Source organism: Salvia splendens, chromosome 16 (assembly GCF_004379255.2).
Source record: "Salvia splendens isolate huo1 chromosome 16, SspV2, whole genome shotgun sequence".
Classification (NCBI taxonomy): domain Eukaryota; kingdom Viridiplantae; phylum Streptophyta; class Magnoliopsida; order Lamiales; family Lamiaceae; genus Salvia; species Salvia splendens.
In genome coordinates, this window is record NC_056047.1 from 4,163,737 (window position 1) to 4,179,164 (window position 15,428).

The 15,428-nt window shown below is 38.9% G+C and overlaps 3 protein-coding genes across 5 annotated transcripts; 1 reads left to right on the forward strand and 2 right to left on the reverse strand.

Annotated features, from left to right (window-relative positions):
- The first annotated feature begins 804 nt into the window (after window positions 1-804).
- Window positions 805-2,914, forward strand: LOC121771355 (galactose mutarotase-like). Its single transcript, XM_042168142.1, has 5 exons — window positions 805-1,083; window positions 1,169-1,218; window positions 1,702-1,825; window positions 1,953-2,060; window positions 2,151-2,914. The coding sequence occupies exons 1-5, from the start codon at window positions 921-923 to the stop codon at window positions 2,780-2,782; spliced, it is 1,077 nt and encodes a 358-aa protein (XP_042024076.1). The 5' UTR covers window positions 805-920; the 3' UTR covers window positions 2,783-2,914.
- Window positions 2,721-7,119, reverse strand: LOC121771353 (serine/threonine-protein kinase PBL34-like). Of its 3 annotated transcripts, XM_042168140.1 has the most exons (7): window positions 6,185-7,119; window positions 4,614-4,951; window positions 4,386-4,521; window positions 4,011-4,147; window positions 3,799-3,922; window positions 3,171-3,720; window positions 2,721-2,856 (listed from the first exon to the last, which is right to left on the reverse strand). In XM_042168140.1, the coding sequence occupies exons 1-6, from the start codon at window positions 6,414-6,416 to the stop codon at window positions 3,212-3,214; spliced, it is 1,476 nt and encodes a 491-aa protein (XP_042024074.1). In that variant the 5' UTR covers window positions 6,417-7,119; the 3' UTR covers window positions 2,721-2,856; window positions 3,171-3,211. The 3 variants fall into 3 exon arrangements, with proteins under 3 accessions (XP_042024074.1, XP_042024073.1, XP_042024075.1); XM_042168139.1 differs by lacking the exon at window positions 2,721-2,856 and having other exon boundaries at window positions 2,928-3,720; XM_042168141.1 differs by lacking the exons at window positions 2,721-2,856; window positions 6,185-7,119 and adding an exon at window positions 6,034-6,094 and having other exon boundaries at window positions 2,928-3,720.
- A 5,296-nt stretch (window positions 7,120-12,415) lies between these two features.
- LOC121772542 (homeobox-leucine zipper protein ATHB-13-like) lies at window positions 12,416-13,948 on the reverse strand. Its single transcript, XM_042169679.1, has 3 exons — window positions 13,533-13,948; window positions 13,059-13,438; window positions 12,416-12,905 (listed from the first exon to the last, which is right to left on the reverse strand). Exons 1-3 carry the CDS (start codon window positions 13,594-13,596, stop codon window positions 12,576-12,578), a joined length of 774 nt encoding a protein of 257 aa, XP_042025613.1. The 5' UTR covers window positions 13,597-13,948; the 3' UTR covers window positions 12,416-12,575.
- Window positions 13,949-15,428: the final 1,480 nt, after the last annotated feature.

Sequence of the window (15,428 nt, forward strand, 5' to 3'; positions counted from 1 at the left end):
CATTTCAATGCAACAAGGTTGTAGGCCTTAGTGGAAACTGAAAAGCATAAACTCGTTATTACATTATTATTTACAATTCTCTTTCAATAGTTTTACATATTTTTGAAGAAACCAAAGAATCAGAAATATTCTACTTACCCTAAACATCGATATCCGTATATACATAGTCCACTCTCCAATTGCCCATGTGCACTATCATACATCCATAATGCAATCATTTTTCTATTTATTAATTTAGCTCCAACTATTTCATCTCCATTTTCGATGTAACTCCATATGGTTTCAAAAAAAAAAAACTTTTTAAATCAATTTAAAGTACTTTCAAAATTAACTTTTCAATAAGCATTGAATTATAGATGTTTCAGTAAGCATTTTGCCATGGGAAAATTGAGATTTATTTTTTAAAATTCATGATCATTGCTGTCGGTTTTGAAAATCATAGGACATAGTATTAGGATTAGACTAAGATTTATGATTTTATTCGTAATTTATCCAAAATTAAATGAGTAACAACATTTTTTTCTGGAGATATTACAAAATCATCTTTTATTTGAGGTGGTCTCTTGTGCGTTTCAACACATCATGGGTTACGGGAGATGAAGCTTAATCACATTAATGCATCTCTTAAATGCTAAACCCATACAATAGAAGTCAAATTTAACGGCCATTTCTTGATTACATGAAATTAAAAAAAGGTTTATATATATATGAAGGATTAACTGACTTTTCTTGATCTCCCAACTCATCACTGTCGTTTTTCCAATAAAAACACTCCTCTTTTGTCGGGATATAATAATCCGAGGTTTAATATATTAGCAACATGCTAATCTCTCCATGTATGACTAGTAAACATAAATTAAGTGAGCACATCCCTACAAAAGGCCAGAGCTTGAAGCTGTTCAAATCAACACCATAACAAAATGTCTATACTTCTCTGTTTCTTGTTTTTGGCATTTGGGAATCTCGCAAATGCCTCAAAAAATGGTGGGCTCGCAATGTATGAGATCAAGAAAGGAGATTTCTCTCTCAAGGTCACCAACTACGGTGCAAGAATCGCCTCTCTTGTTCTTCCCGACAAACATGGTCAGTTTTTTTTTTCTTGTCTGAGAATGCTTCTTTTCTTGGTTTATTTGCCTCAAAGATTCAAACTTTTTTCTTGTTTTTGTAGGAAAGTTGGGTGATATTGTTCTGGGCTATGATACTGCTGAAGAATTTAAGGTATGATGAATCTATCTCTCTCATGTTTTTAGATACTCCTATTACTTACTTTCTGAGCTTTCTAGGCTCATGGTTTCTGTGAAATCTTGAATCTTGATTATCATCATTATTAGTTTATTATTTGTTTTTTGTTTTTTTGTGTGGTCATATTTGATCTTGAAAGCCTTAAGTCATCAAAGTCTTCGGCTTTCTGTCTTACTACTTGATAGTAGGAAAAGGACATTTGAACCAATGATTTGAGGAGTAAATGGATGGATAAGGTCTACAAATTAACTAATCCTTTGCTAATTTATGTCTAATTTTGGGTAAACATGACTTCTTTATCTCCATTTGTTGTGATTGATGATGTGTTCAACCTTAGCAGAAACAACTGATATGTCTAATAATTCAAAGATACTTGGCATCTAGAGACTAACCTTAATCTTGTTTTTTTGTCTATATTTTACTTTTATATATGTTGTGTTTCTGAACAATTGGCTGCAGAATGATACCGGTCACTTTGGAGCCGTTGTGGGAAGAGTAGCTAACCGCATTGCTGGTGCTAAATTTACTCTAAACGGAACGGTATACAAGCTTGAAGCGAATGAGGGGAAGAACATGCTCCATGGTGATCTGCATTTCATCTTTTCTTAATGATTTATTCAAGAAAAAAGGACTTAAATATGAGCTTTGAGTTAAATGTCACCTTTGATCAGTGTGTTGTCCCTAACCTTTAAGCCATTGTCTGTGTTTAGGTGGGTCGAAAGGGTTCAGCCAAGTCGTGTGGAAGGTGAAGAAGCACGTTAAGTATGGCCGATCTCCTTACATTACACTCACATATCACAGTGTTGATGGAGAAGAAGGTATGTTAAATAATTAGCAATGATCAAGAATGTTGCCCTTATTTGTAAAAGTTTGTGGCTTGTTCTGAAACCTTAAATTTGTTTGAACAGGTTTCCCCGGTTCTATTCTGGCCTCGGTAACCTATGCTCTAGTGGCTCCTTACACCCTGGTTGTGAAAATGAAGGCGAAAGCTCTAAACAAGGCTACCCCGATAAACCTAGCCCAGCACGCCTATTGGAACCTTGGTAACCACAACAGTGGGAGCATCCTCTCTGACTCGCTGCAGATATTTGCATCCCACATCACACCAGTCGACCAGGGGCTCATCCCCACAGGAGAAATCGCCTCAGTGAAGAAGACTCCTTACGATTTCCTCAAGCCCCGTGTGATAAAAGGCCCCATCAAGGACCTCCCCAAAGGGTCAAGGGGGTACGACATCAACTATGTGGTGGATGACTACAAGGGGCTGAAGATGAAGCCGGTGGCTGTGGTCTACAACAAGAAGTCGGGGAGAGTGATGAAGGTGTCAGCCAATGCCCCAGGCGTGCAGCTGTACACGGGCAACTTCATTGACAACGTGAAGGGGAAGGGTGGTTTCGTTTACCAGTCTCATGCTGCCTTGTGCTTGGAGACTCAAGGGTTTCCGGACTCTGTCAATCATCCTAGTTTTCCTTCACAGATTGTGAATCCTGGGCAGATTTATGATCATCGTATGGTGTTTAAGTTTACTACAAAGAAATGATGAGGCTATGTTCGTTTGTTGAAACTTTTGTAATAAAAGTGGAGTGATGCAGCATTAGTCTCTTTCTCCATTTCCTGCATTATAACATTAATGAATGTTCTAAGATATTTGGATATTCAATTTGCATCTAAACAATCCAGTCAAGTGAAATAAATGCTCAATTTTGATGATAGTTCAAAATAGAAAATGAGTTTGGCCAAAATGCCATTCTTCTTCATGTTCAAACACAGTAACTGCACAACCATCTCTCTATGTTTTTAGCTTACTCATCTCAATATCTCAACAGTTATGAGCAAGGTGAAAAAAAGAGCCTCCATATCAACGAATGTCTCATCTCTACATGGTAATAAAATAAAAAGCAATATCTCAACCAGAAGGAGATGATGACCTTGGAGAAGAATGAACAGCAACGCCGCGAGACAACTCCGGTCAGGGCTTGTTAGCTAACGGAGATCGCAGAGGCGTGATTTCTTGATATGGCGAGCCGTAATACCTGTTAGGCATGGAGGGGCTCCTTGTCGGCTGCTGCCCGTTTCTCGTCTGCAATCTACCTCCAGTTCTTGCATTCATGGTCAGGCTACCACGGCCATTGTTCATCGCCTGAAAATAGGACGAGGAGCACGCCATGTCCTTGAGAGCTGGCAGCGGCTCCAGAGCTAAAACTATCTCGCTCATCGCGGGTCTAATCTTGGCATCCCGGCTGAGGCAGCGAGCAGCCAGCTGCACAGTTTTCTGCGCGCCTTTGACAGAGAAGTGCCCCTCCAGACGAGGATCAATCAGCCTGTAGAACCGCCTCCTCTCGTCGAGGTAAGGCCTCAACCATTCCACCAAGTTGTGCTCACCGGGAGGTCTGCTCTTGTCCATGGATCTCCGCCCCGTCAACAGCTCCAGCAAGACCACTCCGAAGCTATACACATCACTCTTTGCAGTGAGATGCCCTGAGCAACGAGACAGTGTCTGAGAAGCCATTATCACACACATGAACAATTCACGCAGCGAGAGGAGGAAGAAGTTACCTGTCATTACATACTCCGGTGCAGCATAGCCGTATGTTCCCATCACACGGGTTGACACATGCGTCTTGTCTCCCTCAGGCCCGTCTTTGGCAAGTCCGAAATCAGAAAGCTTTGCATTGTACTCCTAGATCAACAGTAATAGAGGAAAGTTAAGAAAATTGAGAAAGCTAATGATAGGATTCCATGATCTGGAAAGATTTAAGACATCATACCACATCTAGCAGAATGTTTGAGGTTTTGAAATCCCTATATATAACAGGTCTCTCTGCTTCTTCATGAAGAAAAGCAAGGCCCTTTGCTGCATTTAGTGCTATCTTCATTCTTATAGCCCAAGGAAGAGGCAAGGATCCTATACATCAGAAGAAGTGCAATTGATAAGTGCATCACAAACATTAAATTGAAAATAAAGAACAATGAAAACCACAAGCACAAGTAACACATGCTTGCAAACACTCATTAACAAAAGCAAGCAAATTCTTGAATTAGATTTCACACTTAAAGCTACAATCTTCGCAGAAACTATTTGAGCATGACTAAACCACAGATATTGAAACCACATTCATTGTAGATGGAAAAAAGATACACACTCTTGAATAAGTGATTTTCCAAGCTTCCCCTTGCCATGAATTCATAGACGAGGAGCCTTTGGTCATCCTCTATGCAATAGCCAATCAATGTAACCAAATTTGGATGGATGAGCTCACCGAGATAATTTATTTCAGCCTGCATTATTATAGAGCCATGTGAGTGAAATGCGAAAAGAAGCTCGAGTCTCTGAAATTGAAGAAATAGGATAAAGGGAATTAGTCTCGTACTAGCCACTCTTTATGGCCTTGAAGTCCGTCATGATTAAGAGTTTTGACAGCCACAGTAAGCCCTGTACCGGGTTTAACAGGCGTGTTTCCATTCTCATTGACCCAACCCTTGAAAACGCAGCCAAAGCCACCCTCCCCAAGGAGACTGTTGGGCCTGAAACTCCTTGTGGCCAGCTTAAGCTCATTGTAAGTGAACTTTCGTAGCTGAGAAGATATTTTCAGTTCCTCTTCTATTTTGGGAGTTGATGGAACGCTTTCAGCATTGCTTGTTGCTGAAGATGATACTACCGGAACAACTGGTTGGTCTCTACTTGTCTCATTTGTAGATTTACTTTCCGCTGGTGCACAAAAGTATCAAGAATAGATGAGTTCAAATCCAAGTTAAAAATGCAAAGATGTTAGTACTTATCAACACCACATAGTTCACAAGCTCAGTTCAAACAAGTTGATCAACATTCTTGCCCAAAAGAAAATGATTCATTTCCATTTCCCGAGAGATTCTATAATTATAGTTTCTCATACTTAGGTTCTAACATAAATAAAAAATACTAATAAACCGCCATGAACCATGCGCATATAGGAGATGCAACCGTTACATGTAAAAGCCACGTGGAGCTCAGCAAAAGTTTAACCTAGTAGTACAACTACAAGTTTCATCAATTCCCTTTAGGCGCAGTATAACTAGTATAACAGACACGCGTCACACGCCTTAAATTAGTTTCCCCAACGATACAACTAGTATGTTGACTCGCGTCACGCACATTAAATTAGTTTCCCCACCACTAATTCCGATCCAGAAACAGAAACAAATCAAAACAAAATCAGCAACCAAGTGTAACTAGTACTTAATCTATGTTCCCTAAGTAGTACTCCTTTTAAACCAAAGAACCAATCAACCGTTACACCAAAAAGCCACATGGAGGTCAGCGAAAGTTTCACCTAGTAGGAATGCTGCCAAGATGTTATTTCTAAGGATCATCTACAACGTAACACAACTAGTACAGCTGACACGCGTCACACGCCTTAAATTAGTTTCCCCAACACTCTCATTCCGTTATTGAAACAGAAACAAATCAAAACAAAATCATCAACCACGTGTAACTCGTATGTAATCTATTTCTATGTACCCTAAGTAATGTGTGTAAAACCAAAGAACCAATTCCAACAACGTACATCATAAAGCATCGACAAACACTGCATACACGCTAAAACTTATGAGGCAATTTCATCAAGACAGCAGCATATCCATCAAAGATACAAGCAAGAAATCAACAAGCATAAACAGCCATTCTTCCAACAAGCGCGACTTAAGCAAGCAACTAGATCTAACACAAAACTACATATCAAACGCAGCAACAAGGACAAACACAAACTTAACATCCAACCATATAAGCAGATACACTAAAATTCATATTTGTACCTCCAATCAAGTTGTCCAAACCACAAAATTGACAACTCCACAGCATACATTCACATCAAAGGACGTCTAATAGTACTAAAGAACAACAGCACAAACAGAATCAATTCCCCAAAATTTCTTGAATAGAAAAAGGGTGATTTAGCAAACGTACCATACTGTATGCTAGAGCTAGAGCCAGAGCCAGAGCCAGAGCCAGAGCCACTAACAGAGCTATCAACTTTGGTCCTTGCAGACAAACAGCGCCCAAAAAATCGAAATTTAAACCAACAACTACCTACCGAAGCATCATCGTCGCCATCACCATTAACAATTTTTCCCATCTTGGCCTTCGAGCTTCCCACATCCATATCAACCTTATTCATAGCTTTAGGAACCAGCCCCATTTTTTTTCCTCCCTCCAAACCCTAGAATTTAAATACCAAAACAGCAGAATGAGCCCTGAGACTACCAAAATCCCACTTTTATCACTTTGCCCTCATCCGAAAGATTCTGTTTTCCTTGAAATTTTTCCAGTCTGTATTTGTGGGCTTAAAACCGGGGCTCTCCCTAATCCAAAGATACCAAACTATCAGTATACGACAAAGGATTAGAAAAAGAAACCGTTCAAACTTGCTTTAACAAAATTCCATTAATTAAATTACAAAGATTGCATTTCTATTGAAAATCATTCAAGAATCAAAAGAGAGAAAACTCAAGCCCAGGTGACGAGAACTCCCGCGGCGTCTCAAAATGCAATCTTGGGATCATTTATGCAGAGATTTGAACATGCAAAACGACGAATTGCAAATACGAAAGATCAATGCGCAAATTCGAAGCACCCCTTTTCGAAGTGCTGCATTCAATCTCCCGTAGTTCAGATACAGCCCCTCCCTTTCATCGCATTTCACACTCTCAAAGCAAGAAAACGGCAATGCGAAACGAGCCCATTTTCAACACTGGAAAAAACATGATTTTCTTTGACCAAATAAAAATAGGAGACGCTGGGACACGAGGTGTTCTCGAGGCCAAACAAAAGAACAAAGTTAACTATTGTGTTCGTTGGAGTGTGTGTTTGGGAGAGAGAGAGAGAGAGAGAGAGAGGTGCGATTTTGCGTAAAAAGATGTGAGAGAATGGACGTGGATTGAGGGAGGTTGAAAATCACCGAGCTGTGACCGAAGATGTGTGAAGCTCGAATGTGATTGGTGGAAGAGTTGAGCACGTGGGCCCGGTTCTTATTGGGCTGTGACGGGTTTGAAATTGGATCAGAGCATCAGCAATGGCGGACGTCCACGCGGAATTCCCACCGGTGTGCGGGAATTCCGTGGCGGACGTGCACGTCTCAGGCAAGGATACAGAATTCTGCGAAGGAATTCGCAGTTCTGCGGCGTTCCGCGGAATTCTGCGGGGAATTCCGTGCGGACGTCCGCCATTGAAGAATTCCGCTTTTTTTCTTTAAATTTTTTTTCGGTTCCTATATATACATCCCGTTGAACTTCATTTCATTTGCACCACTTGTATTAACAAGTTTCTCTCTCTCTCTAAAAATATCTTTCTTTCGAATCAACAATGGAGCACCACGACAGCGATTCCCCTGCCTCGAGCGAGTCACCGGCGCCCCATTTTCCCATCGGCGGGAGTACGCCGGTGTCCGCTGCGATGCCTCAAATGTCGGGGATGATACCCCAGTCTCAAATGCCACCGGGAATGATGCCCGGGTACTACAACATGTACCCGCAGTGGTATGGGATGATGCCCCAGATGCATGGGTAGCATGTCGCTGCGAGGGGAGTAGGCAGGGGGGTCCCCCAATCGCCGGTGGACAACGTCTATCTGCCCTTTATGGATTTACTGTCGATGGACAACCCGTCCTCTCGAGACTCAGTTCGCTGGCGTCGACACGTTCTCGTTTGAGGAGTTGGGCCTTTCACCGGTACGGGATACTCCTGCCATCGCACCACCGGCGACAGGGAGGACCGGGCGAATGAGGGGCAGGGGCGGGGCGTCCCGGTGTACGGAGGCGAGGTGGGGGAGGGATCCAGCGGGAACAAGAGGACCGTCTGGAGCATGGGCGAGTGTGTCGCCCTGGCGAAGGTGTGGATCAGTGTAGTGGAGGATCCATAAGTCGGGGCGAACCAGCACATCGACCGGATGTGGCTACCTCCATTTCAAACCGCAAGGGGGGAAGACGCACAACGCGGAGCAATACCGGAAACAGTGGGAAAGGTTGAAGAGGCAGCTCAGCCGATTTGCCGGCATTTACACAAACAACCCCCGCTCGGCAACCAGCGGCATGTCTGCCGAGGATGTGAAGCTGCTGGCTCATCAGCAGTTCCCCGACGCTGAGAAGGGCTTCGGGGAATTCAAGTATTGGCCGGTGTTTCTTGTGGTGCAGTCTTCGCCCAAGTTCACTGCGGGTGTTGAATCTGGCTGGCCGAAGCGGACGAAGATCAGCGCCTCCGAGAGTACAGTAGCAGTGCTGGTTCCGCGAAACTCCCCTCTGCCGAGGCAGAGTTCCCCACACCCACATCGTCGGCCAGCCGCCGTCGCCCGATTGGGCAAAAGTCCGCGGTGCGGATATCGAGGAGAAGCACCAGCGGATCCGCCGAAGCTCAATCGGTAGCACCCCCCCAAAAAACGATCCCGAGAACCCCTCATTCGCCCGCATCGCCGTACATGAAACCTTGTTACGTGCGATGGTTGAATGGCGCCAAGCGACCGACTCACATTATAAGCGGAAGCTTAAGCCCCTCCTCGACAGTATGCGCCGCGATTTGGGGTTCGACGAAATATCGGACGATGACGATGAGTGGGGCGGCAGCGCCGACGGCGAGAGGACTGGCGACGAGGAATTCGAAGAGTGAGAAGCCGGTTTTTATTTTTATAATAATGTACTTTTTTTAGTAATTATGTATTTTATTTAATGAAGTATGGTTTTTTTTAAAATAAAGTGGTTGCATTTTCTCCGTATTCGCGTCGAAATTTTAATTCCGTAAATTATTTGATTCCGGAAATTGTCTAATTTGTGAATTTTTTTAATGTGGGAATTCCGCAGGGAATTCCGCTACTGTGCAGTGGGAATTCCGTATGACGTGGCATGAGATGTTTTTGGGAATTCCGTGGGGAATTTCGCTCCACTGTTGATGCTCTTATAATGGCAAAAACTAAAGAATTTATCTTTTCCTTTTTTTCTTTTTTCTTCTGGGGTTTTTCTCCTATTGGACAATAATTTACTCCTTTCTAAACATATTTGCCTTTTGTTTGTTGTAATCTTTTTGTGAGATTTTATTAAATAATTCAGTATTTCTTTCTTTTGATTTGCTTTAGTTTATAATTTTCCCTTTATTAGCTGGATGCCTGGATCTCTAGAATTTGGAGCGTGAATTGTGTGATTTGTGAGTCTGCAAATGCTTACGCACAAAAAAGGAAAAGAGAATTAATGTTTGAATTCAATGTATTGAATCTGGAAATTTGGTATAAATGATGAGGGCCTTTGTAGTTTTAAGCTTTAAATGCAGAATTTGGTGATTTACAATTTTACATTGATTCAATACATATAAACTTAGGAGTGATATCAATCATGTAATAATTTCAAATTTGGATCAAAAGTATACTTAATTTTTTCTTGCATTTCTAATGGTTTTTCGCATTTTTGAATTTTGTAAGTATATATATTTACTATATTACGCCGGGGTTGCAAATAAAAGTGGATAATGTTGCACACGGTAATGCATAATTATACATTGGAAAGTTACGTCTTCTTACTTGAAGTATTTCACAATGAAATTAGAGTAGATCAATACTTGAAGCGATTTCACAAGAAAACAAATTAAATGATTAATGCAAAAATTAGTGACATGTTTTGTAACATGCATGTTTCAATCCGCAAGTGCTATAACTTATCTCTTCATAATTGAAGCGATTTCACCGTGAAGTTATAGTATACGCATATAGTTTTGAAGTTGATTGATCGAAAAAGTTGAGAAAGAAAGCAAAGGATCAATACATAAGATTGATTTTGCTGGTTTATATAGTACGAATGAGGAAGGGATATGAGAAAATGAGATATGTGTTAACGAGAGTATTATTTAAGTATTACTCCTACTACATATTTCTATTTTGTAATATGCATATTTTTGTTTGCAAATATATAGCTTTTCCTTTTGTACATGTTTATATAGTATACATGTTTCTATTTTGTAATATGTGTAGGTTTCCCTTTTTTGTATGTATGTTTTTAAAGCAAAATGCTTATTCTTGTTTTCCCGCATAGGCTCCATTATTGACAGAAATATATTCATGTAGTATTATTAGATTTATATCACATGAATCTGTAATTTGTTTAAAGATTGAAGATTTTGTAGAGGTTACTAATTCAGTAATAGGTCCATATATGATATAGAGAGCTTTAAAGTTATCAAATTTCTAAAATGGGCTTTTTATATTTGAAGTAACATTTTGGGCTTTAACCGATCCGTAAATGGGATAGTCTACATTTATTGGGCAACAATAATTCGACATTTAAATTTTCGTACACTGCTTTTTTCTTATTTTAGTTTGGAAGGCATTTTATTAATTGTAATCCAGTCTATCAACCTTTGTTTCTTACTTTCATTTTGTAAATTTGTATGCTAGTTGAATTTTGTCATTATTAACTATGGTAGATTTCATCTAATTAAGGTATATAATTACTTTTATTCTTTATTTTTTTTATTAGTAACATATATAGCTACTTAGTTATTAGGATTGATATTTAACTTTAATTTATTGGAATGAAAGTAAAGTACGATCACTCGCAATATTGTTTAATTTAGTCATTATTGTTAATGGTACATATAATAATTTTATAATAAATATTTATGGAAGGTCTCCAAAACTAAGCCAAAGCTAACTACAACGTGATAGAGGATTAAAAGTGCGATAGCCCTAAAGTTCTTTTTTTTTTACCTTTTCTGTTTTGAGATGATTATTTTTTTGCAAAATTCCGAAAAAATATTAAAAAAATAACTCAATTCAATTTACAATATAACCCATGTGTATTATACGTATGCAAATCAATCTCTCAACATGCTCCAACATGAAAAATTAGAGAAAATTGCAAAATAGGGCTATTGATGTTGCATAAGCACCTAATGAAAAAATAGCAAAATATTTTTGTCTCGACAAAGATTTACTTTTATTTGAAATACTTTTACATTGTTTTTGGATATTTTTATCATCTTGCATTTTTATATTACAGACTATTTTTGTCAACCTATCTATAAATAATTAATACTGTGGAAAAGGTGTCCAAAGCTGTATTTCATTGAAGTGGGTGAGAAAGATAGATTAAATAAACAAGAATTTGAGAAAAGCGGAGAGAAGATAGGAAATAGTAGCAATAAATATAGATAGATTGACAAAAATATTACTTAAGGCATACATATCCGAAAACAGTGTAATACGAAATTCAGTCTTTCTCCATAAATCTATGATAATATTTTTTCATGAGGTGCCACAATTATACAACCGTCGGAAAACCTATTTTGCAGTTCACTAAAAAAGTAAAGCCAAAAAATCCAAATAGCATCACAACACACACAAGCAATAGCACACCAAAAACCTCTAGCAAGTTCCATTTAAGATTAATTATTTCGTTCCCATAGATGCTTTTCTTGTCACACACAAACACAATCAACATCTCAAATGATTTATAGTAGAAAATATAAAAGATATTCATCACCCATGTTATTTATATATTATAAAAAATGAAAATGGTACAGTACAAACGTGGGGATTCACATGAGTGTTGAATTTGTTGAGAGATGCAATCTCAATGGAAATCATAAAACGACACATCTTTGATCATAATTGGACACTACCATTTCCCAAGCAACTCTCCTCTTTCTGTTTTCTTCGCTTTCCCATCTCTTTGGCTTCTTCCCTCTTGGAATTTGTGCTTCATTTCGATTCCCTTTCTTTTCTTTCCCTTCTACAAACATCAATTAATTAATAACAATTCATTTCTTTTTTTTAGTTTATCCTTAATTAATATTCTTGATCATCACCATCGAATATCTGCATCTTCTAGGAACCTTCTCAGAGAAACCCTTTTTTTATTCTTTTTTTACAATGAGAAATGCCATCACACAATTGTTTATACTGTTAAAGAAAGTGATGACTCCATGGAATTGGACATTTAGAAAGTTGAAATGCTGGGAATCTTTTTTTTTATGCATAAACCATGGCCCATTGCCAGACTACTAGTCCCACTCTGCCTCATTTTCATATTTGCATGTAACATGGATCCCTCTTGTTTTATATATCTAATGTCACATAATTTATCAATTAATCAAAATTATGACTAGCTAGAGAAAAAACTAGATTTCTTGAAAGAAAGATGGAAATCAACTATGCATTCAAGGATTAGTAAAAAAACAGTGTGGGGGTGGGAATAAAGTTTAATTAATAATTTCAAGAAAAGGGAAAACAAAAAAAATGTAATCTTGAAGAAAACACATTATAGGCAAATTGAACAAGAAGAAGAAGAAGTAGACACCATTTCTCTTTCCTTTTTTATTCATAATTAATGGAAATTCTGTTGTTCCGACCATGGCCAGAATTCCTGCGTTTCTTCAATGCCGGCAAACATAGTGCCGAAGCACTCGTTGGCCGCCGGCATACTGTGGTGCTGCTCCGCCCTCCCCGAGCCGTGCAGGAGCTGCGTCAGCGTCTGCGGCGGCGGAAACATGGAGCGGTGCTTGTTCCTTTGATTGTACATTGCGCTCTCCGTGGCCGACGACGTCTTAATGTTGACCTCGCAGCTCGTGTCGCTCCCGTTGCTCCACGAGCCCTCGTTGTCCTTGTTCAGATTGATCGCCCCCGCGGCCGACTCCCCGCCCTTCAGGCCCAGTAACTATTCAAATCATAAATTTTGATCAAATTCTGTTCAATCTAACTTTTTTTATATAAAATTTGATCCTGGTCAGTCTTATTTTTTTTAATTTTTAAATTTCATGATTTAAATAGCTATCGGATAAAAAAACCCTATTATGATCATTAAATTTACCTGGGTTTGGAGCTTCTTGTTTTGCGATTTGAGGACGTCGTTGTCGGCTTTGAGGGCTTCAAATTGTCTCTTGAGGACGTCGTAGTCCTTCTCCAACTGCTTTGTCTTCCACCGGGCGCGGCGGTTTTGGAACCAGATGGCGATCTGACGAGGCTGGAGGCCGAGGGCCCGAGCCAGCTGCATTTTGCGTTCGGGCTCGAGCTTGTTCCCGAGCTCGAAGCTCTTCTCCAAGGCCTTCACTTGCTCCAAGTTCAGCCTCCGCTTCTTCTCCCCCAGCAGCTGGGACCCGTCGTCCGAGCCCTCGTCGTCCGCGTGGAACTCCTCCGCCCGATCCATGCCCGAGAACGACATGGATCTCCTCATCAGGAATTCCGGAATGCCTGCACTCAATTCACAAATTATTAGATACGAATCGAAAACCCTAATTTTGGAAAGAGGTGTGTGTTGTGTTGATCGGATTTTTTTTTTATTTACCGTGGAAGTCTTGTGGAACGTCGTCGTGGCTTCGGAACATGGAATCTGCGGGCACATAGGCCATGGATTGTGGTGGAGGAAGGAAGGAATGATACACACAAACACACGCAGTGGGTGTGTGTTTGAGTGTGGAATTGTGGAGGAGGTGGTGGTGGTGGTGGATATTAGGGGGAGATTTTGGAGTGAGAGAAGAACATGGGTGTCAAGACTGGAAGCTAGCGATTATCTCTGTTGAGACAGTGAGAGAGAGAAACAAAGGAGGGAGAGAGATAACATGAAGTGTTATTTATTGCTCACTACATCTTTTTTTTTATCATAGTAAAAAATTAGGGACTCTGACATCTAACTTATGATCATATGATTAATGCAATAATAGGGTGGGATTAAAATATGGGAGGTGAAAAAGTGTTGTGGATAAACAGTGTAAAGATGAGTGTGTTTGGTTTGGACGACTATAATATAATTGTGTTTAGATTTTGATATAATGAGTTCTCTAATTATGACTAGTGATTTAGTGTCTTGATGTATAAATAAATTCATATTGATATAATGAAAGGGAATTACATGCGCAGCATTTGCATCCGTTACATATGATTTGAGATTAATTATTCCATTTATTTCACCGATTTAAATCCTTCATATCCAGCTGAGTATATAATTAATGCATTCTTATTTTATCTTTCCAGTATAAATTTGAAATATGGAATATGACCATGGACGACTCTTAATTTGGACATTTCCTTTGCATATATATGTAGTGCACTAGTGCCTATATATGTCTTTTTTCTCAAAAAAAAATTATACTAATATACGATTTTTTTGATTTTTTATAAATCGAGAGTATGAATTTCGTGATTACTCCACTTTGTTGGAATGGAAACGGACAGAAAAAAGTTGTATAGTCATCGAATAAGGAATTACAAAATAAAATAAAAATCACTTATATCAATTTTGAAGCACCTTTCAACATCATCGTGGACTCAAAATAGTTTTTGTTATTTTTATCGGAATTATTGCAGCTTGAGCATTTTTTATTAGCATGGAACGTGAAATGATTGGAGAAATACAAAGGAATGTCTACAAACGATACCTATAAAGCTCACTATTAACTTAATTTTAATATTATGTTGATATCGTGGTTTGTTTTTATAACAATTATGTGTTATATCGATAACATGCATGAAGAGATACGAGCTAAGTAAAATAAATTGCAAAATAATCATGTCTGTATGTGAAATTACAATTTATCACAAAAAAATTACACGACAAGAATAATTAACTACTCCCTCCGTTTCTCCATAGTTGAGTCATTTTTCCATTTTAGAAAGTTCCATCATAGTTGAGTCATTTCCCTATATAGTAACTTTTTTTCTCTTTTTGACTTTACTCTCTCTTACTTTATTCTCTCTACTTTATTCACTTTCTACTTTATTCTATCTACTTTTTTCCCTCTCTTACTTTTTTATCTATTTATTTAACACATTCAACATCCCTTTCTTAAACTCCGTGCCGAAAAGTTTTGCCTCAACTATGAAGAAACGGAGGGAGTACTTGTTTATATGCTAAATACCAATACATAATAGTGTAAAACACATCAATACCTCTTACTAAATTCAATGGAATATTAGCAAAAATGGTGTGGTTTTATATTGCACAAAATATCAATCAATGCAAGGAAATTTAGTTACAAAGAAGAATGAAACTGTCTCTCTATTTCCCTAAACTCACACATTCTATTTCAACACATCAATCAAATTTTCTAACAAAAATGATAAAGATGGAAAAGGTGTTAGGCAAAGGACAGGGAAATGCAAGAATTTTGAATGGCAACAAAAAAGAGGCTCCCCAAATCAAACAAGCCTATGAAAGTTGGGTGAAACCTAGAGCTCCCAAACG

What these genes read in the sequence shown, in the direction of transcription:
- LOC121771355 (XM_042168142.1), top strand. Translation starts at nt 921, where the DNA reads ATGTCTATACTTCTCTGTTTCTTGTTTTTGGCATTTGGGAATCTCGCA. An exon ending in ATACTGCTGAAGAATTTAAG is followed by an intron (nt 1,219 to 1,701) that starts GTATGATGAATC and finishes AATTGGCTGCAG; the next exon opens with AATGATACCGGTCACTTTGG. An exon ending in CAGTGTTGATGGAGAAGAAG is followed by an intron (nt 2,061 to 2,150) that starts GTATGTTAAATA and finishes TTGTTTGAACAG; the next exon opens with GTTTCCCCGGTTCTATTCTG.
- LOC121771353 (XM_042168140.1), bottom strand. Translation starts at nt 6,416, where the DNA reads ATGGGGCTGGTTCCTAAAGCTATGAATAAGGTTGATATGGATGTGGGA. An exon ending in CAAACATTCTGCTAGATGTG is followed by an intron (nt 3,923 to 4,010) that starts GTATGATGTCTT and finishes CTGTTGATCTAG; the next exon opens with GAGTACAATGCAAAGCTTTC. An exon ending in ACCGGAGTATGTAATGACAG is followed by an intron (nt 3,721 to 3,798) that starts GTAACTTCTTCC and finishes CTCGTTGCTCAG; the next exon opens with GGCATCTCACTGCAAAGAGT.
- LOC121772542 (XM_042169679.1), bottom strand. Translation starts at nt 13,596, where the DNA reads ATGGCCTATGTGCCCGCAGATTCCATGTTCCGAAGCCACGACGACGTT. An exon ending in CGTTCCACAAGACTTCCACG is followed by an intron (nt 13,439 to 13,532) that starts GTAAATAAAAAA and finishes AATTGAGTGCAG; the next exon opens with GCATTCCGGAATTCCTGATG. An exon ending in ACAAGAAGCTCCAAACCCAG is followed by an intron (nt 12,906 to 13,058) that starts GTAAATTTAATG and finishes TGATTTGAATAG; the next exon opens with TTACTGGGCCTGAAGGGCGG.